Genomic DNA, 22,006 nt, shown 5'->3' with positions numbered 1-22,006 from the left:
AAGTGGCTAGGCTCAAGAATCCGAGTTCAATTCCCCACGCCACGGGTTCAAGGCCCAAGAACCTCCGACTGGATCAGGCTTGTGATGTTCACCTGCCGCTCGCCTCCTCAATATGAGTCTGCGACCCGCCTTTGCCCTCCTCTGTCGAAAGCTCTAGTTTGTTCTCCGTCGGAGCAATCCCCACTGCCGACACGCGGTGCGAATCCATCCTCTCCTTCTGGAAGAGATTGACATAGACAGGGAAAGTAAGCGCGAGAATGTATCCCATCATGGGTATCGCCATGGCTGTATGGGCGTTCTTGTTTGTGACGACTGTTCCGGGTTTTGATTAGCCGTACGTGCCACCCACCGACTATGGAATGTGGAAAAGGTCGGAGAGGGGATCTATAGCAAACGGGGTAAAGACGTACCAGCACCCATCATGGGAGGAAACGCCGCACCCCCACTAATCGCCGCAACCAGAAAACTCCCACCGCGCTTCGTATGCCGTCCCAGCCCCCTCATGCTCATCGAGAAAATCGTCGCGAAGCAACAACTCTCAAAGACAAACACCATAATTAACATGGCCACGCTCGCCGTCCCCTTGGTCACGATACAAATGATCGAAAACACCGTGCACATGGACAGGTAAACGAGGAGCATATACCGCGGCTTGAACGCCGGAATGACCATGAGTCCACCGGCAATGAAGCGGTTGGCCGCGTAGACAGCCTGCGCGACTGCGAATAGATCGCTCGCCTCGGCCTTGTCCTTGCCGGCCTCGACAGCGAAGTTGATAAAATAGTTTGCGACGGCGACTTGGGCGCCGACGTAGCAAAATTGGGAGAAGACGCCCAGGAAGAGGGTGTACTGTGCGCGGAAGGGGCCTGAGTCATGGTCGGAGATTTCGGCTTCTTGGGCGCCCATGTCGGCATCTAGGATGGCTGATTAGTACCATGATTAGTGGGATTCGTATTTGCTGGTATGCATACCTGTGATCTCTGGGAATGGGACGAAGAGGAACAGGATGATGAGCAGGCCCACGAACCCGGCGACTCCGAGGTACACCCATTGCACATTCTTGAGGCCCTGGTCATCGTCCACTGATACAGGGTGATGCATATTAGCATGACTCTTGTCCAAATCGTCGAAGAAAAAAATCATGAAATGGCCCAGCACATACCTGTATGAGCAAAGAAAACACGACTAGCCAACAAGGGAGCCACGAACCCACCAACGCCCTGAACAGCCTGCGCCAAATTCAACCGAATCTCGGAATACTTGGGAGGACCGCAGATAGCAAGGAACGGATCGGCCGCTGTTTCCAGGGTCGACAGTCCAGCACCAACAATAAACATCGAGCCACAGAAACCGCCAAAGGACTTTTTGATCCCCGAGGGCCAGAACATGAGGCATCCGACAGCCAGCACAGCCAGGCCAGTCACGAACGTGAGTCGGAAGCCAAAGCGTCGCAGGATCCATCCGGAGATCGTGAGGGGGCATAGAAAGTAGGCACCAAAGTACGAGGCGGACAGGCCGGATGCCTTCGCGGGGGTGATGTTCAGCGTCGTTTGAAAGTGGGAGTTGAGAACATCAAGGAGGCCGTATGCAAAGCCCCAGAGGAAGAAGAGAACGGTTACTATTCTATATTGTCAGTCTCTATGAGAACTGCTCGGGTGATATCGAGAGCCTACCCAGTATGTTCGGCAGCAGGGATTGTCTCAGTGTCAGCTGTGCGGCATTGGTGACGGTGTCGTCGGCCACGGTAAGCCGACCCTTCTTGAAGATGCCCATGATGCTGTTCGGGGATGTCGACGGATCCTGGAATTTGCTGGATACACCGGATTAATCATCATATAGGCATCTTATACTGGTCGTTGCTCGGTTGGAATATGCCCGAGCAACAGCAGGCTGCACGAGGTAGCTGACCCGGTCTGGACGCCACCGGAATCTCGGTACAAAGGCGCTCATGCCTGTATCTCAAAGTCGGACTGGGGAAGCGAGGTTCTCCAGGAATCCCCCAGTCAGCTGTGACCCATACAAATATGGGGTACCCAATCAGAACTCGCCTCGTTCCGCGCCCCGGCCGTATTCGTAACAATTTCTGCAACAGTCGAAGAGCCAAGGAAGCAGGCGTTCCCACCACCAATCACCGTGATAATATTCCATCAGCTTTGCAGCACATGGCAGCGTCGACAATACTCTTATCATCTTTGCTCGGTGTAGGTGGTGCCGATCGTTGGGTCTACGAGGTCCAAGTGCAGTGGTTCCCCAGTCCCCGGGGTACCATGCGCCTGCCATGTTAGGTCAGTGGCCATCCGCGCTTCCCCTACCAGACTTATCGGGGGCCCCTTGGGGCTTACCCCGCAAATCTCGGTCCCAGTCACTGGCTACCTCGGGTTTCTCGGATAGCAGCATTATTGGCCATCACCCCCAGACTACCCATTGCGCCAAGGGTCTACTCGAGAGTAGCCTGGAAACCAGCTCGACAACGGTAGCTTCGCAGGTCAGAGCTCTCCAATCTCCAGTGTCTTCTTGTCGGTGCCTTTCTTCTCCAGTCTCCTAGGATTCTCAACCTACGCTAGAAAAATTTCGCTGTGTCGTTATCCCGAGACTGGTCCTCAACCAGCGAATCTCCGGGCGCGCCACAAGGGCTCTGACGAGCATTGATGTCTCTAGACGAGAAGAACGAATCGTAAGAGTTAATGGACCTTACCCACACCCCTCGCGTCAATATCATCCGAGAAGCGAGATTTCAGCAAATTGGAAAATAATCGTGGGCTGGGAGACTGCGGGATTGCGGGGTTCCCCGGATTACCTATCGACTACGATGCAGCCTATAAGTATCCATTCTCAGTTATCTGGGCTTTACTATGTTCAACCTCCATTATGTTATTTGGCGCCATGCGAAACTTGTTGATCGCACCTCTCTGCTTGGGAAGCCTACCACTATCACTCGCACAGCTCAGCAGCAGCCTCCATACCTTCGCTGACCCCCCTGCTGACGTCCGTCCTCGCTTTCGATACTGGTTACCGGACGCGAGTGTCGATGGTGATGTCGTTGCCCGGGACATCAAACATACGGCTGATATTGGAGCTGGTGGTGTGGAGCTGGTCCCATTCTTCGAGTACGGAGGGACTTTCAGCCCCAATCCTCCAGTAGACTGGTCCGTATACAATTTCGGAACCGCACCGTTTGTCGACCTTTTCAGGACGGCTCTTGAGGCTCATGCGGAACATGAACTCGTTATGGACTTTGCCCTCGGGCCCAACCAGGGACAAGGCGTGCCGGCCGAGCCGGACAAGGAGGGGCTACAATGGGATATGGTGCGTCAGTCTTTGTTCTTCGAGAAAACAGCGTTTGATTGATTGTACAGACCCCGCACACAGCGGCAATTCCTGAAAGTGGCCGATATGATAAGAAGATTCCCGGCTGGGGTTCGGGCAACCTCGTCGCCCTGGTCACTGCACTCGTCGAGTCAAACGAGACCATTACGTTCGAAACAATCGGTCTTGCCGGATTGCCTGTCCCAGTCACCTACGATAGGTTTGTCCTCAATCACAAAACATTGACTGAGCAGACACGCTGCGTCGATAGGCATGGAAACGTGAGCCTACGTCTGCCCAGGGCACGTTCCAGGACACACTACCGCCTGTTTGCGTTCTATGAACGGCTAGCTGGTGCGAGGAATCTTGCGTTTCGCTCCGATCAGCACGACGACATCTTTGACGATGGGTCATACACCGTCGATCACTTTGACGCTCGAGGTGCTGCTGTTGTCAAGGAGTTCTGGCAAGACCACATATTGACCGACGAGGTGGCCGCCCTGCTATCGAGAGCTGGAAATTATGGTACATCGCCCACAACGCATATACCATCTGCTAACCATGTGTACAGCCTGGGAGGACAGCCTCGAAATGCACTTTAACGTAACGTGGTCGCGCTCTCTACCCGAACGGTTCAAGCGGCTGCACGGCTACAGTATCAGGCCGTATCTTCCCGTCTTGACCTTTCGTCAAAATACCGTTGTAATGCAGAAAGATCAACCGGGGGCATTCGAGTGCGTACTTGACACCGAGGACGAAGGTTTGAGTTTTGTCAACGACTTTCGTGCCACACTAGTCGCAGGATACAAGGAATACCTCACTGCCCTGGCTGACTGGGCCCATGACCTCGGCGTAAAATTCTCTGCCCAACCAGTATACGGCTCCGTCATGGACATGTTATCTGCGATCCCCTCACTCGACGTACCGGAATGCGAAAGTCTTTCCTTCTTCGACAACATCGACATGTACCGGGCATTCTCCGGTCCTGCCCGGTTGTCAGGCAAGCGAATCGTTTCCAACGAGATGGGTGCTGTCCGCGGTTCAGCCTACAACTATCACCTGCCCTCGCTGCTTTTCTCCGTCAATCGGGCGTTTATCGGCGGTGTCAACCAGATGGTCTTGCATGGCCAGGCTTATTCGGGCACTTATCCCAACACCACATGGCCAGGGCACACACCGTTCAACTACATGTTCTCCGACCTGTTTTCCCCACGCTTGCCCGCTTGGGATCATGGCCTCAGGAAGACCATGGACTATATTGCTAGAGGCCAGTCTATCTTGCAAAATAGCGTGCCAAAGGCAGATGTGGTGCTTTATCACAAGGAGTCAGCGACGACTATTGACAACATCTATCAGGGGGAGGACTTGCTGAAGGAAGGTTTGTTACTCCACCCGAGTTAGTAACCTTATAGAGTTTGCAGCTAATCATCATACGAATATAGGCTGGTCTTGGAACTATCTCTCGGCGGACAATCTCGCTCTCAAGGAAGCCAAGGTCCGCAACGGAGTCCTGGCCCCGGATGGTCCGGCATGGAAGGCATTCATCGTCGAGGCCACGCAGAACCTCACCCTAGACGCCATCCAAGCTCTCGATCGCTATGCACGCAACGGCCTACCAGTCATCTTCAGTGGCGGGACACCAGGCTATTATCCGACGGGTCGTGATTCGCAAAAGCCCAAGTACGACCGGGATTTGGCTCGTCTACTACGCCTACGGAATGTACACACGGTGGCTGCAGGGTCCGTTGCGCGCAAACTCAGAGAACTTGGTCTGCGGCCGAGAGTCGAGGTCAAGACAAACGGCACCTGCTATACTACATGGGGCGAGGTAGAAAATTACAGCTACGCAGTCGTCTATTCGGATCTGGTTCCGTCAACGGGAAGTATTACCGTTGAGAGCACAGAAACGCCCTTCATTCTCAACCCATGGACAGGGGACATCTCACCTGTCCTTGTTTACACTCAGAGCCATTCTACAACTACAATCCCCATCAACCTCGCCGGAAACCAAACCCTCTTCTTTGCCTTTTCGGATAAGCTCGCCAGAGACCACCCTGTCCCTCGCTATCATGTTCAAGCCGCCCCGCCCCACGTTCTGGGTAATAAAGTCACAGATGACAGGAGGATCGCCCTTCACGTTTCTCGGTCGGGAAGCACATCGCATGCCGTTCTCAGTACCGGCCAAAAGGTCTCACTGGATACGTCTTGTGTCCCTGAACCACTGCAGCTCTCTGCCTGGACCCTAACCGCTGAACACTGGGAGGCACCAGAAGATCTCTACGACAGCCAACATACAGTGAAATACAACACAACCCACCAGCTCACCACGCCGACATCCTGGACCAAAATCCCAGCCCTAACAAACACGTCCGGTGTGGGCTACTACAACACGGCATTCACTTGGCCACCGAAACGGGAGCACAACGCTCCAGCAACCCGCCGCTGCCCCTCTAACCAGGTCGATTTCGGGGCATACCTTTCATTCTCTCGCGTCATCGACACAGTCACCGTCTACGTCAACGACCAGCAGATCCCACCACTGGACCTCACGAACTCCGTGGCAGATATCGGTCCCTACCTGCGCCGTGGAGAGAATACTATTCGGGTTACTGTGCCGACGACGCTTTGGAACTACTTGCGGACGATCTTCAACGACCTTGTTTCGGCGGGTGTTTCGGCGTCGCGGTTTGGTGGGCCACCGCCGGCGGGTGAAGCTGGGTTGGTCGGGAGCGTCACTTTGACACCGTATAGGACCGTTGTCGTCTAGTCTGGGGCTCTGAGGCTTGAAATGATATGGTGTGGACCGAGCCACCTGAAGTGAGTATCATTAACGTTGCGCGGGTGCCTGGCTATTCATCATCCCGAATTTCTGATGTACACACAGCCCTAATCTGATCGAACAATTGTTGGTCTAGAGGATCTCTACCATCTAATCCTCGCCCCATGTATGCCGTGACCTGGCCACCCGCCCCTCCACGACTCCTGCAGACCCAAGAGCTAGCGTAGAGTACGTTTTACGGTCAGGAACCTCCAATAGGAATCCAATTGAATCGTAGTCTCTCATTCGCGTTCCTTCAGAATGCTGCAGAAAGCACAGCTAATCATTAAGCAGACCAAGACAGCTAGCAAACGGCAGGCGAGGGCCGTGGGATGATCAGTGGCGAAATAGCCCCTTCTGGACTACGCGAGGGACGAAAAGGCGATTGAGGAGATTGATAACCCCGCACTAACCACTCCATCGCTCGCTTCTGCGGAACTTGTTCATTGCGCTAGATAGCGGTTGCTGTTGGTGAGGGCAGTGACGAACCAGCCGCAGAAGGTAGCAGCGTAACTAGGTGAGTGTCACCAGGCATGTGAAGTTATGGGCGTGAGGTCAGCATACATGATGGCGATCTTATCCTCTTTGATCTCATAGCTCTCTCGGATATGCGGAATGACTGGTCCCAGACTGCCATCATTGATGCCCGCCACGAGAACCGCAAAGCCTGCACTGATGAGTTTGAGGATCAGCCGATACGGCGGTGGCGCTTCGGTCTCTGTGCTCATCGCCTCCATTGGAATGGAACGGCAGATGGACCTGCACTCACCAGAGAAGACGGCACACGGAAGCTTATAAAATGCCGGTCCCAATTGCCAAGGGTTGTCAGCACTCTGAAGGATGCCTCTGTGCCTGATATGGTAGTGTAGGCAGCGTAAGCGTCATCTCTGGTGACTCGGAAGGCTTCGTGGCCCTATCGAACGAATACTGTCCCGTGGCTTCCCCGAGAAGATAATTCAGCCGCGGGTAAACCGGACCACTGGGCTAGCCTGGAAGCCTTTGACGCTTGGACAGCAACGATCCAGACAAGATGGAACGTTTCCGCGGGGTAGACGATCGGAAGAACACCGGCGAAACTGCCCACTTGACGCCAGCTGCGGAGAACGCACCGGAGCGGAAACACTCTGCGAGGGGCAGCGGCCCTTTTTACTGTATCAGGCAATTGTGCCAGCTCCAAGCCATCACGCGGGGGAGTGTCGGGTCCACTGTTTGGAAGATCACGAATTGCACCATGGCTGGTCGGCCCGACGTTCCCCGAGATGCATTTAAGTGTCTCGTCGGATAATCAGTCACTCGACAGAGCCTTCTTGCCTCCCAGCATCTCGATTTCGTCTTTCATCACCAGAACTACAACTGAGTGTCGCCATGGCAAAGCAGTTTGATTGGAAGGCTACCCAGCCCGGTCGGTGCGAGAGAGATGTCGACGAGATTGAAGAATTCTACACAGCGCTCGCCAAGTCCTTTGCAGGGACAGGGCGAGTCTTCTTCGCCATGACGGGGTTTATCTCGCTGTCTGTTCCTGTCGAGTCCGGTTCGTCGCTGCAGGAAACAGAGGCAAAGGTTGAAAAGGCACTGGCCAAGGCGTGGCTTCGTCTGCGATATGATCATCCGACCATTGCGTCTAGAGTCCAATATAACGGCGCCGAATCGAAGTACCAGAAGGTTTATGAGACTTTCTCCGACTCAAATCCACAGGATAAATGGGTGAAGGAGACATTCCGCATCGTGGAGGAGAGTGTCTCAGGGCTCGACTGGTGCAACTCGGACCCGCCAGTGCCTGATCTGCCTACGCTGTTCCTTGTAAAGCCCCCGTCCACAGATGAGGGAGTATTCCACGCAGACCTCGTCCTCCGCTCACACCACGACATCATCGACGGCATGGGCACGCTTCTCCTCTTCAACAACCTCTTCACCCACGCCGCGCAAGCCTACGAGAAAACCGATAGCGTAACCACCGTGTTTGGCGACGAGCACAAGAACCTCAGCCCCCCATTGCGTGTAGCCGCCGGGCTCGCCGCAACCCTCGAGCCAGAACTCGAAAACACCATAAAGGACGTCCTCGAATACAACGCCGCGCTGTCAAAGGGCGTCGAGGTCGCCAGCCCCCCGTTCAACAAGACGAATCTCACCCCCGGAAAGCACCAGCGAGTTGCTGTCACACTCTCCGCTGAAACAACATCCAAACTCCAGGTTCAATGCCGCAGCCTCGGCCTCAGCGTCACACACGCCTACCACGCCGCCGTCGCCCTCGCCGTCCGCGATCTCCAGGAGCGCAAAGACACCGAGCGCTCCGTCCGGTATATCAGCTACTGCCTGATCAACGAGCGGAACCACTGCAACCCGCCCTACGGGACAGCAGCGCACCCGGTCTCCGTCTACCACTCCATCTCCGGCCGCGGCCTCGCTGTCGACCTCACGGTCCCAGCAACCGGATCCACTGGCGCACCGACCAGCCAAGACGAATTCCTCCCCATCGCACAGTATATGCGCGACTACTACGTTGCAATCCGCAACAACACCGACCACATCAAGCTCGTTCCCGCATACTGGGCGATGAAGATCCTCCCGCGACCCAGGGACGACCCACCCGCGATCCCGCCGCGGAATGAGACCCCCTCTGCGTCGATTTCGAGTATGGGCGTGCTGGACAATGTCATTCGGCATCAGTATGGAAGTTTCAGTGTCGATAGTCCGTGGGTCACGGGCGAGGAGCTGGGGACCGGGCTCGGGTTGTTTTTGGATACGTGGAAGGGGAGGCTTGCGCTGAGTGCGGCGTATAATGATGCGTGGCATGGGAAGGAGGAGGTTTTGGGTGTTTTGGGGAGGTGTAATGATATCGTTCTTGGGGCGCTGGGGGTGGAGTAAGCAAAGTCAAGCAGTATACAACTAGAGAGTTATATTGCATTGGAGAATAACAACCTTGGTGGTTTCGCTCACTTTTGTAATTGAGATGCCAGGTTTGAAGCCAAAGACACATACTTGGAGCTAGCGACACGAAGTCCAGCATGGACTATTAGCCCCTTGCTCCGCACAGTGTCCTGCGCATGAATATCAGAGATCGGTAACCCTGCGGGGGCCCAGTAGCGTACAAGATAATGTTGCGCCAGGGACCAGGCAGGCTGTAGTAGCTCCAAAGCTGATAACCGTGAGAACGCATTCTGTCATGGCCCCATCGGGATCGTCCGAGTGTCTTTGCTCCATCCTCGCCCCTCTCGAGACCTTGCGAGCAAGGTATATAAGCCACGGCTTCCCCTTCCTCTCTATCTCTCCAATCCCTGCGCGCTTCCCTCCACAGTCCCCCAAACCCGGAGACATGGGGCTAATGAGAGGGAATTAGCATTGGTTCAAGGTGTTTATTTGTTGGACTTGACATTCTGGTACCGCTGATATCACTTAAATACTGCACAAATCAAGCATAATATCCACTGCGCACTCAAAGCCATCCTTATCTGCCATTATCACATTATTCATTCGTCCCTCTTCTTCTGCCTGGGCAACAAACACCAAGCCCCCATCATCGCTCCATAAAGCCCGATGCAAATCGGATGCAGGACCCAGGTCCCTTTCTTCTGCGCAACCAACCCCGTAACAAGCGGCGCAACCGCACCCCCGGAGCTTCCAGCACCACTCACAAAGCCCAAACTCGTCAATTGCAGATTTGCATCCAATAGTCGGCAGAACACCGCCATTGCACACGGGTACACGGGTCCCAGGAGCAATCCAATTATCGCAACTGCGACGGCATTTCCCACGATACTCGGCACAAACCAGACGACGAGCTGAAAGGCGAGACTGCCCAGAACAAAGGCGGCGACGGAGATTCGTTCACCGAGTCGGAAGGCTATCGGGGAGATGACCAGGCGGCCAACAGTGATTCCGCCCCAGAAACCAGCAGTTACGTAGCCGACGGAGGAGAGGTCGCCGTGGCGGGTTGCCACGAGAAAGCTGATGACCCAGCCCGAGATGCTGACTTCGGCGCCTTGGTAGGCGAAGATGAAGAGGGCGCCTAGGATTGTGACGGGGCTCTTTAGAGCGAGCTTCAGCAGAGTCCGTTTGGAGGGCTCGGTTGGTTCTACAGTAACTGCGGTTCCGGTCTCGAGGGAGATGCTCTCCGGCACCTGAGTTCGTGGCTTCGGCGCCTCATAGTTCCAGAAAGCCCATCCGGCAAAGGAGGCGTTGATCGCTACAATTGCGATCGCGACGGCGTAGAAGCGAGACCAGATCACACCGCTGGATGCGATCGCTGTACCGATCAACGGCCCAACTGTACCTCCCAATCCGTAGCTGCCATGTTGAACCCCCAGAGCCGTAGTCCCGTTGCCATAATTGGCGCAGAACACATTGTTAAACGCGAGGTCCATTCCCTCACCGAGGCCAATGAGCAAGAAAGACAAAACAACAAGCGGGTACGGAGGCGTGCAGATGATGATCACATATCCGGCGCCCATGAGAGCTTCGGCGAGGATATACGCTCTGCCACGGCCGAGCCGTTGCTCAACAAGATCTGTAAGGGGCGCGGCAGCGATGAAGCCAACTGCATTCGTAACAAAGATAAGCGACACGATGGCGTAGCTGATCGAGTAATGGGTTTCCATGTAGGGAATGAGCGCTCCTGGAACACTGTCGTTTAGGCCATTTCCGAAACCCATCATGCAAGTACTGAGCAGGCGCAGCTTCTGGATGCGAGTAGTGGGTGCCATGCGTGAGTCCACGGGCCTCGCTGTCGGCGGCGGTGTGCTTTCGAGATTCGTTGTCGGTGGAGTAACCTGGAGAACATGGTCGCATCTTTGCTGTTTGACAGTAGGTGTAGGGGGAACAGGCTCGGACACGATTGATATGGCACCCAGAGCGTGCGCCATGGTGGGCGCTGGTTGAGGATGCGAAAAGTTGGAGTGGCAGTTGGATAACTTCGAGTTGGAGAACGAGAAGAGGAGAAGGCCTCGCTTAGTGAGGCAGGTGCCCCCACCGTAAGCCAGCGGTCGCTCCTGCCGAATCGGAAACGGAATCCCGACCGCGGGGTTACAGCCAATAATCGCCTCTGTCTCCAACTGAGCTCCAGACCGGGGGGTTCTTGAAGAGTATGAGCCCTATGTGCATAGTCTACTTATAGTACCCGAATTCACACCAGCTTTAGATCCCATCAATTTCCTTGAACCCATCCAGTGCCTCCTCCCTCGCACCCGCGGCGACCAAGAGCTCCGCGATCTGCCCATCTCCCTCCTCTCTCGCCCAGTACAAGGCAGTTCGACCCTCTCCATCCGCCACATTTATATCAATCTTCGGATGACCCAGCAACGCCTTGATGACACCTGTGCGCCCCTGCTTTGCTGCGTACACGAGCGCCGTGCTTCCGTCCTTTGACTGAACGTTGACATCTATCTTCTCATTCGCGAGCAGGAGCTCAATGTGGCACATTCTTGCCCTCCATACAGCCAACATCAAAGGCGTCCTCCCAATCCTGTCCTGGCAGTTCACATCAACGTCATCCCTCTGGAGAAAGTGCTCAAGCGCTTCGCACGCGTTGACTGCGGCTATGTGCATTGGCCTTGAGCCGGTCGGAGCGACTTGGTTGGCATCTACCCGTGGATCCTCTAGCAGAATCTTGATAATCGACGCCGAGTTAGCGTGCGCTGCCCAGCAAAGCGGCGTGTAGCCTCTGGCACTTGCTGGCGAGGGATCCGCTCCACGGGTGATCAAATGGTAGGCCATCTTCGCTAGACCATTGCGCGCGGCCATGAAGAGTGCCGTCTGTCCGGAGTGGTCTGGAGCATCGATTGGGGCGCCATGGTCGAGTAACATATCGACAATGCCCGTGTGGTTCCCCTCCACCGCGTGGAAGAGGGCGTGTCGACCGTAGATGTCCGGTTGGATTTCCGTCTTGGGTGAGGCCAAGAGCGCCCGCACAACCTGCTCATATCCTTTCTCGCATGCCATCGTCAGAGTCGTCTCCGTGAAGTTAGCAACGAGGTTCGGATCGACTCTGTCGTCCGCCAGCAGGGTCTTTACAACGTCGACGTGGTTCCGGAAAGCTGCAACAAACAACGGCGTCTCGTTATCGTCGCACCCGCTGTTGACATCCACGTCCTCTCTGCAAAGGAGAGCTTGGACAATTCTGAGATGCCCGCGTTGACAAGCCCACCACAACGGGGACTGGCGAAACGAATCCGGTATACCCGGATCGATGCCGTCGACCGCCAGCAGTCTCTCAACGATGGCGAAATGGCCATGTTGCACGGCCTCGCAGAGGGCCGTCCTATCAGTCCCATCGCGCGTGTTTACCGCCACGTTTTGGGCGAGCAAGAAGTCGACAATCGCGACATGGCCCGCCCTGCTGGCAAGATGGAGCGGCGTCGCAGCGTCGTGGCCACGCGCCGCCTCGAGCACCGCGCCTCCGTGCTCATGTGCGTATACTATTGTATCTAGATTTCCCGTCTCGGCTGCCACATGCAGGGCGCTGGAATTGTCGTAGGCTGCGTTGAATCGGTAGAGCTCTTGCCTTGCGATAGAGTAGAGTCGGCGGTTTGTGCGCATGAACGCATAGATTTCCCGTTCTTTGTAGAGGTGTTGGCTTGTGATCTCTAAGAGCAGTTCGTTGGGGAGGCCAAGTAGCGACATGTTGCGATCGAGTCGCGGGGCAGTGGAAGAGCTGAGCTTGCAGATCGCTTTCAGCTCTGTTTGTTTCCAGTGAGACCTCGCGGGCATTAGTAATGCTTAAACCAGTCTGTTATTGGTCTGTTTGGGGTCCATCTTGAGGCTGTGCACTTTCATCATTCATCCATCTCGTGAAAACCAACTATATCTAACGTCTATCAGTGCATCATTCAGGGTCCGGCCGAGACGCATCAACTCATCAACGACCACCCCAGCTCTCACACTCCCTTCCATTTTTTTTTTCCCATATCCGTCTGAGACTTAACCTTCGAATTCTCCTCAAACCGCCTCCGGCCTGGGAGGATACGGCGGCGGCGATCCCCTCCTTTGAACCACCACATCCATCTCCTTCCCCAGCCCACTATCCGCATCACTATCACTACTCTCGCTGCTGTCCTTCCTCCAACTCCCCACAGAACCCGGCCTCCACACAAGCCCCATCTTCAACCCCCTCTTCGCCTTGCGCCGTCTCCATAGCAGGATTCCCGCGAGGACACTCACCGCCACGGCGACGATCACGCCAACTGCGATAACGACCTTCTGCCACGTGTTGAGCCCGGGCTTGTGGTAAGGTATGTATGTATAGGAGTCCCAGGTGCAGTAGACGTTCGGTTGGGATTGTGCGCCGCCGGGGACGGTGATGTCGCTGCATTGGATGGTCTCGTCGGAGTAGACGGTTAGGGAGAAGGGTTCGTGGAGGTGGGTGAGGTTTAGGCTATATGCTGAGGTTAGGTTTGATTTTGCGCTGAATGAGGATTGAATGGGTTTAGGCAGAGAGGGAGGGGAGAAAGCTCACATTTCCATCGACCCTTGGAACTCGAGGTTCTGCGCGTGGATGACGGGGAGGGTAATCTTTGCTCTCTCGGTGGTGTACACAGTGAAGTTTTCAGGGTAGGTTGTCATGTTTGGAAGGTTCAGGCTGGTCAAAGGGTTAGTTTAGTTGTTTGGGTACGCATTCGAGTGCGTTTAATGTGGATATATAGGTGAGGGGCGTACCTAAGCAAAGGACCCTTGAAGTTCGCGCTCAGCGTCACATTGACAAGACTGGGAAAGCTGATGTTCAATGGCACGTTCTCAAGGTGGAGGTTCAGGCCCTGGAGCACGTCCAGTTGGCCAGTGGTACTTCGAGACTCAAGGTTAGTGCTGGTGGTTTCCAGAGTATCTGTAGTATTTGCAGCGCTCGTGGAGTTTGTCATGCTCGTGGCATTTCCTGCAGTTGGCAATACCATGGGAAGCATCCCGATGGCAGAGAGGTTTGGCGCGGAGATCCTGCAGACGATATCCATTAGATGAACAGATTCTTTCTGGCTTTTGAGCAGGGAAGATGGACGGAAGCTCACCTTGACGCCGTCCCCTTGACGTAAAACACACCAACAGACTCGAGCGCAGGGAACGAAATGTCCATAGCGGTACGCGCAACATTGTACTCCAGATCGCAGTCCGGAACATTGCATATAGAAACAGTTTTGTTGACGCTCCGCAATGATGGGAAGTCAAGACTGCAACATGTCAGACATTGCTTCGAACGAGCGGCAGGGTTTAAGGAACAGCATACCTCGTAAGATTCCCCACAAGATCCAACCCCTTAGCACTCTCCAACGCATCAAACTCAACCGTCGCATTCTCGACCCAAAGCCTCCCCGAAAGATTCCCCGGAATCCTCTTGAGTTTCGGCATCGACACCCGCCTTACCGTTCCCAGCGTGCCGAGTACAATCGAATTCGATACCTCAACAAGATCCGGCAGCTCAATGGCCGTGACACGCAAATCCCCGTCATCTTCGACGACGACCCCGTCGATTTTAATGGCCGTCACATTAGGAAGAACGAATTCGCCCTCAAAACTGCTCTGGATACGGAGTTGCCCGTATAGTGTCGTGCACCCGGCGTTGAGGAGGGTGTAGATGTCGGACTGGGTGGCGATGGGGATCGAAAGGGAGGCGCTGTTTGAGCAGGCGGATGGGATTTCAGGTTCTTGGGCGGTTGCACCTGTACAATTGTTCTCAATGTTTAGCGCTGATGATTGAGGTGGGTGAGACGTACCTGAGATGAGTCCCATCGCGAGGGCAGCGAAGCCGACGAGGTGACGCGCCATTTTCTCACGTCCTTCTCAAATCGTCAACAAAGGCTTGAATAAACAAATACCAAGACCGTCTGAGAAAGTCAATTGAGCAAAGATATAGTGTATCCAAAAACGCGTTTGCCTAAAGCTAACCCCAACCCCGTCGGTTGCTACGCCAGACCCTAGTTTCTCACGGCCCGGGTTTGTTTATCTCTCCAAGGGTCGTTTCCCACAGAACAGGATCCTGGATGACCAACCACCCAGCCTAGCGCAAAGTCAAGCAAGCAAAAGGGTGGGATGGTTGCTCCTCGCTTCCGACTGGCGGATGCCTCAAAAAATGGGTCTTCGTAACCAGTCTCATTGGCTGCTGCATGAATTTGGGGGCCAAAGGCCGAAAGGGTCTTCCTAGGGTCTTTTTTCTTGTGAAGCGGCGGCTTAGCCTCGCTTGGCTTGTCATTGGCCAATGCTGAAGCTGTCGTGGAGCTGGCTGGTTAGGCAGACTCTTTTGCTAACGGACGTAGTGATTGTTGTCCAAATGTCAGGGCCGTGTGGCAGGGATGCTGCCATCTCCCAACTCGCGGTGCTTTCATCCGGACAGAAGCTGATTTCAACTACTTGCTGTGCATAAAATCAGTTTCTGAATTATGTGGGAATAAGCCGACGGGTTGATCGGCATCTTTTGGGCGATCTCGTCAAACAATTATCATTCATCTGCCCCCGATATATTTCTGATTGCGTGTCTCAGGAAAGCAACATCGCATCACCGCAAAATAGAATGTAGACCATATTCTAGCACAGACGACACTGTTTTGTCGCAGAGCCTGGGCTCTTCACTCCTTCCCATACAACTCCTTCGCCTCATGGTCCTGCGGCGTGACATTCATCTTCGACATGACATCATTCCAGTTATCCAGGGGCGCGTCCTTCTCCACAATGCTCCAAATGCCATCAATCTTCTTCGTAATCTCCTCACTCAACGGGCCCTTTTTGACAAACTCCAGAATCTCTTTCATCTGCTTCAAGTCCTGCGGACCGATGAGGATCTTGTCGCCGTTCTCGCCGTGAAGCGCTGAATTGTGGACGACCCAGCGGTATGCTAGCTCGACTCCTGGGATCCCACTCTCCTTTGATATAGCGTTCCACTCTCGGAGGCCCTCGACAATTGCGGGTCTGTTGTACATGGCGTGGTATACCCCTCCAACGAAATTGGTAGGATCCCAGCGCCCGGTTCCCTGCGGTCCGTTCTCGAATTGTTCCGCCTCTTTGGCCAGAAAGCCGCCCGCGATAGGCGAGTAGGCGTAGAATGCGATACCGTACTTCCTGAGAATAGGAAAGAGCTCCTTTTCCTGACGACGAGCAACAGCGGAGTAGTTACCTTGATAAACGGAAGGCGCCACCCAGTTGTTTTGTTTCGCGATGCGGACCATTTCCTCGACTTCGTGGCCGAAGGCATTCGATACTCCAAAACGTTTGATCCTTCCCTGTTCGTAGAGGGTGTTGATGGCGTCAAGCTGGAGCTCGAAGGGGACGCGACGGTCCGGGGCGTGGAGGTAGTAGACGTCGAACTAGCATGAGATCTCTTTAGCTGGGCTTGTTCTTTCACGATGGATTTTGCTAAACCTACCTGCTCTGCCTTCGTCCTCTTCAAACTCGCCTCTGCGCTTGCGATGATAGCCTCCTTTGTCGACGGCACTGGCATGGCCGCCCCGGACCACTTCGAATCAATCTCGAATGTCTTCGCGATGCCAATCTCCGCCATAACATCCTCGTGCGCACCATGAATGGCGGCAGAGTCGATGCTCCTGACGCCTTCTGCATTGAGGATGGAGGCGGCCTCCCTCATCCCGTCATACCCTCCGAAGCTATTTTCCGTGAGGAAGGAGTTCGCCCCCATAACCAGTCCGACGGGAGATGACATTTTGATGAATTGTGCGAATCTCACTATAGGTTCACTAGAGTTGACTGAAAATGAACGCTTCTGGGCTGATAACAGAGTGCTGCGGATTCCCGGATCGCTCACTGAGAAGCTGCCCCTCCCGAAAATATACAGAGTTCCTGGTGCGGCTGAGGCTTGGTAATCATGTACACCTCTCAGCAGCTCTTGGCAAAGGACGCCTCCATGGCGGGGTCGTAGATGAGGGGTTGTAGAAAGGATCTGACTGGCTCGTGTGCGTGTGGACTAGCGGACCTTCGCTCCCACCGGAGAAGTGCGCCCTTCAGCTGACATCAGTGCCCAATCTTCACTGGATAAAATCTCCATCACGAACTATACTCAACACGGTCCGTTGCCGACGGTCATCCTGGTCTGGTCTCTTAAGGTCGCTCCTATGTTCAGCCCACGGTGTCGGTCAACGTAATAGCCGCCGGCATAGCAAGGAGCAGGTCCCGCGCATATTGAGCGGCAGCGGCAGCCGCGTATGGAATCCAGATGTCATTCTTATGCGAGTCGGCGTAGTCGGAGATCCCGCGGATAACGAGGCAGGGGAATCTGGTGTTCATAAGCCCCGCAGCTTCCATCTCGCAGCATACTACACCATGTTTCTTGATCAATGTCTCTCTGACCCCTGGATCCTTGATTACCGAGTTTCCGGATGCAATAGTGCCGTAGAAGACATGCGGCGTCGTGCTATCCCGGAGAATACTTCTCTGCACTGTTTGCTTCCTGTCGCATGCCTCACAGGTGTCGCCCCCGACATGTGGGTAGGATGCTTCGAAGAGTTGATCGAGTTCAGCACCTGGGTATTCGAGCTCAAGTTCGCCGGTTATGGGTAAACCGTGGGCAGACATATAATTAAGCACGTGTAGCAGCTTTTCTGGTGGTGCCTTCAAGGAGCCCGTGGTGACGAACCCGTCATTGGTGAATTTCCCCATGTCGTACTGAACGACGCCCCCATACTGCAGATGTGGGACGCTCACCACCACGTCCCCCAGGCGGATATCATTTTTCGGACTCGGAAGGCCACCCCCAATGCCCACCATAAGTCCAATCTCAATCCCGGGAAACCTGTTCATCATCCGCGTAGCAACCACCGCGGCAATGTTGTTTCCATACTGCCCCTTTGGCAGGCTGGTCAGCACAACGTTAAGCTTTCCAATCTGACCTAGAATGTATAGGTTGCAGTCCATGCCGTGACCGAAACCGCGAGCATGGACTCGATCCAGCATTCGTCGGGCGGCGTTGAGCTCGACATGCAATGCGCAGATCCATCCCACTGTGTAATCATCTGGGTCGATGGTAGCATGATCTGCGTATACATCATCAGGAGTAGAATCAAACACCTCATTACCGATCTCAGGGATATGCAATCCTCTCACTGCAGGCCGAGTCCATCCTGTGGATGAATTTGCTGACTGGCTTAGCTTTTCGAGATCCAAGTCAGGTTCATGAGGACAAGACACTTCACCTCTCACAACTTCATCCGATCGCAATACGCCAGTGGAAATCCCAGAGAGCCCATGACAACGTCGCTTTTCAGGGTCACTTGGCGCGGCTAAGGTGTGCATGGGACGCTTCCCTTTGGCCAATGTGGCGGTGCCGGAATTACCTGCTGAATTGGGACTGTATTCAACGCTAATCCCGCTGTCAGTATCTGGGCACTGTGAGCCAGTCAATGTCGAGGCCAAGGGCACATCTATCGTAGAAGACGGAGGAGAAACCGGAGAGCCATCAAAGATGACGGCACCCTGGGGCTCCAGCCTAGCAGGACTGATAATCTTGCCACGCGAGCTCCGGGCCTCCTCTTCCGCCATCAATACTTGAGCATGATTGCACTTTTCCTCTGGCTTATGTCGAAGCTCGGGACAGTTTTCGAAAAGCTTATCAGGGGAGTGCCAGTAAATGCCGTTGATTACTCGCCATGGAGACCAGAAGTTGTTTCCCTTTCTTCTCATAATCCCAGCAATATCATCCACCCGAACCGCCAGGTAGTCCTTCTCTAACGGCACGGTGGTCCACGAATCGCAGACGTTGAGCACGCCGCACGGCTGAAGGAGGTCGCCAAACTCCCTACCGAATAGAACAGGTGCGTCAAGGTTTTCTGCGAGGCCAAGCCATCTGGGCAAGCTGATGGATGGGTCTATCATGCGAGCACGGAAGTTATCGGTATCCCCCGCCAAATCCATAAAGTCAAAGCCTTCCAGCACACCCTGGGGGCACCGGCCAGTGTCAATCCGCGCCTGTCTGAGAACTCCGATTTGCGCTTGGTGAGCAAGAACCTTCTCCAGCAGATGATAGATCTCTTCAACCCTGTCCAGAAAAGTCTCGTGCATGGTTTGATACAATCTCAAGCCCAGATTGTGTGGAGATTTGAGGACCGCAATTGAGGCAGATCGCGCAGTCGTATTTTCGGGGACTTCCTGCAGCTCGCTGGGAGCAAACGTAAACTCGCCTGTTACATCTTCAGCCGAACTGAATCTCAAGGACGCGCGAACCAGGTGTAGGAGAGCAGTTGCTCCGTCAACAAGCCAGCCTCTCCTACCTCCCACGTCATAGAAAACAACGTACTTCCTTGCCGCCCATTGTAGACGTTTGATATATTCACCAAAAAAATCAGAATCGAAAGTCTTGTCCTTGGTACCCATGGCAGGAGCTTGGAGATTAGGAATTGCTGTGCCTCGCGATATGGTCACGCCCGCTAAACCACATCCGTTGTCGACCTTGTTCAAACCGGACCATTCAACATCATAACTGGCGTACGGCGAGCCTGCACAGGGTTAGGAATATTACGATGAATGGTAGTATGGTCATACCTGTAAGAGTCTTCGCCTTGCAACACCAGCCCACAATATGACGGAACGAACCGAGATTACAGTCCACAGTTGCAGGGTAGAGCCCAGGGGTGGCTTCAATTCGGGAGTCCACGTATGACAAGTACTGCCCTTCATCGTCGCTTATCAGGTGCCAGACAACAGTATCCCTTATTGCCATTGTCGGGACAAGGACCGAGGAATAGCCTTTGATGTAGACCTTGCCGTCAAAGGTTGACACCCACCGTGAGGGTACAAGACGTCCCAGCACGTTAAGCGGAACCTCCAAGCCCGAGTGCTGTACGACCTGTCGTCGAACGGGGAAGTCCTTTGCGATGACCAGACTCTTAAATAACTTCAGCCAGCACTCTCCATTGACAGCCTGATCTTCCCTGGGTTTCAGGCGAATATCAAAATCGATCGTAAACGGTATCTCATCCGGAAGTCCCTCAACCTCACTCACGATCGGCTGACAATATGCAATCCTGTCTTTACTAGGTGATAATCTCAGAACAGCTCCAAGCCAGCACAGCTGCTGTCCGATCCGGATGATCGATTCGCATAGGCCATGCACATTGACAGTTAGTAATGAGCCACTGATGAATCCCGACACCGTGACCTCGCTATCTCCTTCTGTAAAGTCTATTGGTCTGGTTGAACTCTGTCCATCAGGCAACCTGAGTAGGTGCTTTAGAAGGGCTAGCACGCAGTCCCCGCCAGACGGCCATGTCTGACGCAAGTACTCCGCACATCCTAGAGCCTGTCCGTCCTTGGGTGTACCGCTCAAGGTGATAACATGATCGAGGGTCTCCTCAGGGCGGTCATTGTAACACTGCACTGTCAGAAATGACCTGGGATCCCAATCCATAGAGAAGCTAGCCCGGTATAGTGCAGGCTTAAAAATATGTGTCCGACGTCGTGTTATGGATCGATCAATCTTGGCCGCGATTTCGCCCATGGGCCCCTGGGTTGTGTTGTGCATCAGAAAGACTCTTAGAAGACTGGCCACCAACCACAACCAAGAAGGAAATAATTCGACCAGATCTGCGCATGTTATGTTCGTTGGCTCCCCTGTTGATGGGTTCCTTATGACTCCATCCATCTCCTTCTTCAGGCTTTTCCGAGTACTCACACGAAGTTCGATTTTTCGGCAAAGCTCACAAACTGCACTCACGATCTCGCTAAGAATACAATAAGCTCGTCATGACCTCGTAATCAAATCTCTTGCTCTCTGGATTGTCGAGGCACATACCTTCGTTTCTGCCACAGTGCATCTGCAATTTTCTTGTCGGCCTCGGCTCCATTGCAACTGACCTTTTCCAGATAATAACCAAGAGTATCTGACAGAACCATGAGAAAATCAGCCAGAGCATCTTCATCAGGATGCTCAGGCACCACTCTCCACACAAGCGTCGCTGAAAATGTAGAAACAAAATCCGAACTGGTGAGATAAGCATAAATAATCTCCCGAGAATAAACACACCCTCTATTTTCTTTTTGGCATTGTCCGCAGGTGGGAAATTTCTCATCACACTTGATCCGACGGGATTGACAAGACAAGCAGCCACTCCTGATGCTTGCATGCTTTCCCAGGTTGGGACGTGGCTTGGAGAGCGATAGTATTTTGGGAGTAACTGGTAAGAGAGGTGGCGGGGGTTTTTGAGGGTGGATCTCTTGGATGTAACGAGAATTTTCATCTTCTGGCTCGGCTGCACAGGGCCTGTTGACGAGGGGATCTCGTGGAGTGACCCTCCCCGCATGCTTGGAACTGGGTTGTGGCTCGTGCGGCGGGCTTGCCGTGGTGTGGTGTGCAACATCGTCTTTGCAATGACCGAGCAAACATTCAAACCATTCTCCCCAGTTTAGCACTGCCCGGCTGCAGATACAACATACTGGAGGAGCGCTCCGCTGGCTTCTCGGGTATTTGAACCCCCTGTCGTCGGGCAGCACACTTCTATCATAATGTTTTGACTGCCAGTGCTTGTGCATTTCATCCTTGGTTTCACTCACAAAGGAATCACGCCGACAGCTGTACTCGTACAGCCGGTAGTGTTTCACCAAAACGTGGGCTTCAAAAACGTCACTCCTCCTAAAATGCTCTCTGTCCTTCTCAGGGCAAAGAATACATGCAAAGCGCGGTCGTTTATCAATCTTCTCAGTAAGCGCTCGCGGATTCCGCCTCAAAAACCCAAGGGAGCGCGGTTTTTGAAGATTTTCAGAACGGTCAGAGTCGATCGCAGGTGACTCTGGGCGATTTCGATTCTGATGCTCGAAAATATGATTTCCCTGGAGAGCCAACACAGTGCCATTGTCATCGTCGTCGTTTGCTTCTGGAATAGGGGTTTTGATATCGTCCGATCGTGAGCCCAACCTTAAAGAATTGATGTCCATCATGCGCGGATGTTCTCAATCGATCCGTGTAGT

General features: G+C 54.0%; 10 protein-coding genes across 10 annotated transcripts; 2 read left to right on the top strand and 8 right to left on the bottom strand.

Moving 5' to 3' along the window:
- Positions 1 to 88: 88 nt before the first annotated feature.
- BJX68DRAFT_261899 (major facilitator superfamily domain-containing protein) lies at positions 89 to 1,773 on the bottom strand (the record flags this gene model as incomplete). Its single annotated transcript, XM_071044309.1, has 5 exons — positions 89 to 312; positions 411 to 914; positions 972 to 1,082; positions 1,163 to 1,618; positions 1,674 to 1,773. The coding sequence occupies 5 exons, from the start codon at positions 1,771 to 1,773 to the stop codon at positions 89 to 91; spliced, it is 1,395 nt and encodes a 464-aa protein (XP_070904395.1).
- Positions 1,774 to 2,883: 1,110 nt separating this feature from the next.
- On the top strand, positions 2,884 to 6,073 carry BJX68DRAFT_261898 (uncharacterized protein; the record flags this gene model as incomplete). The annotated part of the gene is made up of 4 exons (XM_071044308.1): positions 2,884 to 3,306; positions 3,357 to 3,831; positions 3,878 to 4,684; positions 4,749 to 6,073. The coding sequence occupies 4 exons, from the start codon at positions 2,884 to 2,886 to the stop codon at positions 6,071 to 6,073; spliced, it is 3,030 nt and encodes a 1,009-aa protein (XP_070904394.1).
- Positions 6,074 to 6,567: 494 nt separating this feature from the next.
- Positions 6,568 to 6,861, bottom strand: BJX68DRAFT_261897 (uncharacterized protein; the record flags this gene model as incomplete). The annotated part of the gene is made up of 2 exons (XM_071044307.1): positions 6,568 to 6,637; positions 6,689 to 6,861. 2 exons carry the CDS (start codon positions 6,859 to 6,861, stop codon positions 6,568 to 6,570), a joined length of 243 nt encoding a protein of 80 aa, XP_070904393.1.
- Positions 6,862 to 7,489: 628 nt separating this feature from the next.
- Positions 7,490 to 8,989, top strand: BJX68DRAFT_252370 (uncharacterized protein; the record flags this gene model as incomplete). The annotated part of the gene is made up of 1 exon (XM_071042554.1): positions 7,490 to 8,989. The coding sequence occupies one exon, from the start codon at positions 7,490 to 7,492 to the stop codon at positions 8,987 to 8,989; it is 1,500 nt and encodes a 499-aa protein (XP_070904392.1).
- Positions 8,990 to 9,081: 92 nt separating this feature from the next.
- Positions 9,082 to 9,539, bottom strand: BJX68DRAFT_226273 (uncharacterized protein). Its single transcript, XM_071038484.1, has one exon. It carries the CDS (start codon positions 9,437 to 9,439, stop codon positions 9,176 to 9,178), a length of 264 nt encoding a protein of 87 aa, XP_070904391.1. The 5' UTR covers positions 9,440 to 9,539; the 3' UTR covers positions 9,082 to 9,175.
- Positions 9,540 to 9,591: 52 nt separating this feature from the next.
- On the bottom strand, positions 9,592 to 10,983 carry BJX68DRAFT_252369 (major facilitator superfamily domain-containing protein; the record flags this gene model as incomplete). The annotated part of the gene is made up of 2 exons (XM_071042553.1): positions 9,592 to 10,800; positions 10,837 to 10,983. The coding sequence occupies 2 exons, from the start codon at positions 10,981 to 10,983 to the stop codon at positions 9,592 to 9,594; spliced, it is 1,356 nt and encodes a 451-aa protein (XP_070904390.1).
- A 271-nt stretch (positions 10,984 to 11,254) lies between these two features.
- BJX68DRAFT_261894 (ankyrin repeat domain-containing protein) lies at positions 11,255 to 12,739 on the bottom strand (the record flags this gene model as incomplete). The annotated part of the gene is made up of 1 exon (XM_071044306.1): positions 11,255 to 12,739. One exon carries the CDS (start codon positions 12,737 to 12,739, stop codon positions 11,255 to 11,257), a length of 1,485 nt encoding a protein of 494 aa, XP_070904389.1.
- A 201-nt stretch (positions 12,740 to 12,940) lies between these two features.
- BJX68DRAFT_115872 (uncharacterized protein) lies at positions 12,941 to 15,093 on the bottom strand. The gene is made up of 5 exons (XM_071036005.1): positions 14,331 to 15,093; positions 14,116 to 14,274; positions 13,772 to 14,044; positions 13,572 to 13,694; positions 12,941 to 13,490 (listed from the first exon to the last, which is right to left on the bottom strand). The coding sequence occupies exons 1-5, from the start codon at positions 14,867 to 14,869 to the stop codon at positions 13,055 to 13,057; spliced, it is 1,530 nt and encodes a 509-aa protein (XP_070904388.1). The 5' UTR covers positions 14,870 to 15,093; the 3' UTR covers positions 12,941 to 13,054.
- A 326-nt stretch (positions 15,094 to 15,419) lies between these two features.
- BJX68DRAFT_115856 (aldo/keto reductase family protein) lies at positions 15,420 to 16,960 on the bottom strand. Its single transcript, XM_071036003.1, has 2 exons — positions 16,461 to 16,960; positions 15,420 to 16,401 (listed from the first exon to the last, which is right to left on the bottom strand). The coding sequence occupies exons 1-2, from the start codon at positions 16,752 to 16,754 to the stop codon at positions 15,667 to 15,669; spliced, it is 1,029 nt and encodes a 342-aa protein (XP_070904387.1). The 5' UTR covers positions 16,755 to 16,960; the 3' UTR covers positions 15,420 to 15,666.
- A 207-nt stretch (positions 16,961 to 17,167) lies between these two features.
- On the bottom strand, positions 17,168 to 21,571 carry BJX68DRAFT_252367 (uncharacterized protein; the record flags this gene model as incomplete). The annotated part of the gene is made up of 16 exons (XM_071042552.1): positions 17,168 to 18,081; positions 18,152 to 18,196; positions 18,298 to 18,351; positions 18,382 to 18,433; positions 18,467 to 18,550; positions 18,593 to 18,652; positions 18,689 to 18,715; positions 18,749 to 18,820; positions 18,857 to 18,982; positions 19,025 to 19,082; positions 19,116 to 19,192; positions 19,232 to 19,310; positions 19,341 to 19,539; positions 19,586 to 20,583; positions 20,835 to 21,106; positions 21,476 to 21,571. 16 exons carry the CDS (start codon positions 21,569 to 21,571, stop codon positions 17,168 to 17,170), a joined length of 3,213 nt encoding a protein of 1,070 aa, XP_070904386.1.
- Between the last annotated feature and the right edge of the window lie 435 nt (positions 21,572 to 22,006).

The sequence above is a fragment of the Aspergillus pseudodeflectus genome (assembly GCF_044049435.1).
Source record: "Aspergillus pseudodeflectus strain CBS 756.74 chromosome Unknown BJX68scaffold_3, whole genome shotgun sequence".
Classification (NCBI taxonomy): domain Eukaryota; kingdom Fungi; phylum Ascomycota; class Eurotiomycetes; order Eurotiales; family Aspergillaceae; genus Aspergillus; species Aspergillus pseudodeflectus.
The sequence above is the reverse complement of the archived record's forward strand: the minus strand, read 5'-3'. Positions and strand labels throughout refer to the sequence as shown.

Bases quoted from the DNA above. Each gene is read 5' to 3' on its own strand.
- BJX68DRAFT_115872 (XM_071036005.1), bottom strand. From the start codon at position 14,869: ATGGCGCGTCACCTCGTCGGCTTCGCTGCCCTCGCGATGGGACTCATC. The intron at 14,275-14,330 runs GTATGCTGTTCC...GACATGTTGCAG, and splicing joins CTTGTGGGGAATCTTACGAG to TCTTGACTTCCCATCATTGC. The intron at 13,695-13,771 runs GTACGCCCCTCA...CCCTTTGACCAG, and splicing joins TTCAAGGGTCCTTTGCTTAG to CCTGAACCTTCCAAACATGA.
- BJX68DRAFT_226273 (XM_071038484.1), bottom strand. From the start codon at position 9,439: ATGTCTCCGGGTTTGGGGGACTGTGGAGGGAAGCGCGCAGGGATTGGA.
- BJX68DRAFT_115856 (XM_071036003.1), bottom strand. From the start codon at position 16,754: ATGTCATCTCCCGTCGGACTGGTTATGGGGGCGAACTCCTTCCTCACG. The intron at 16,402-16,460 runs GTAGGTTTAGCA...ATCTCATGCTAG, and splicing joins AGAGGACGAAGGCAGAGCAG to TTCGACGTCTACTACCTCCA.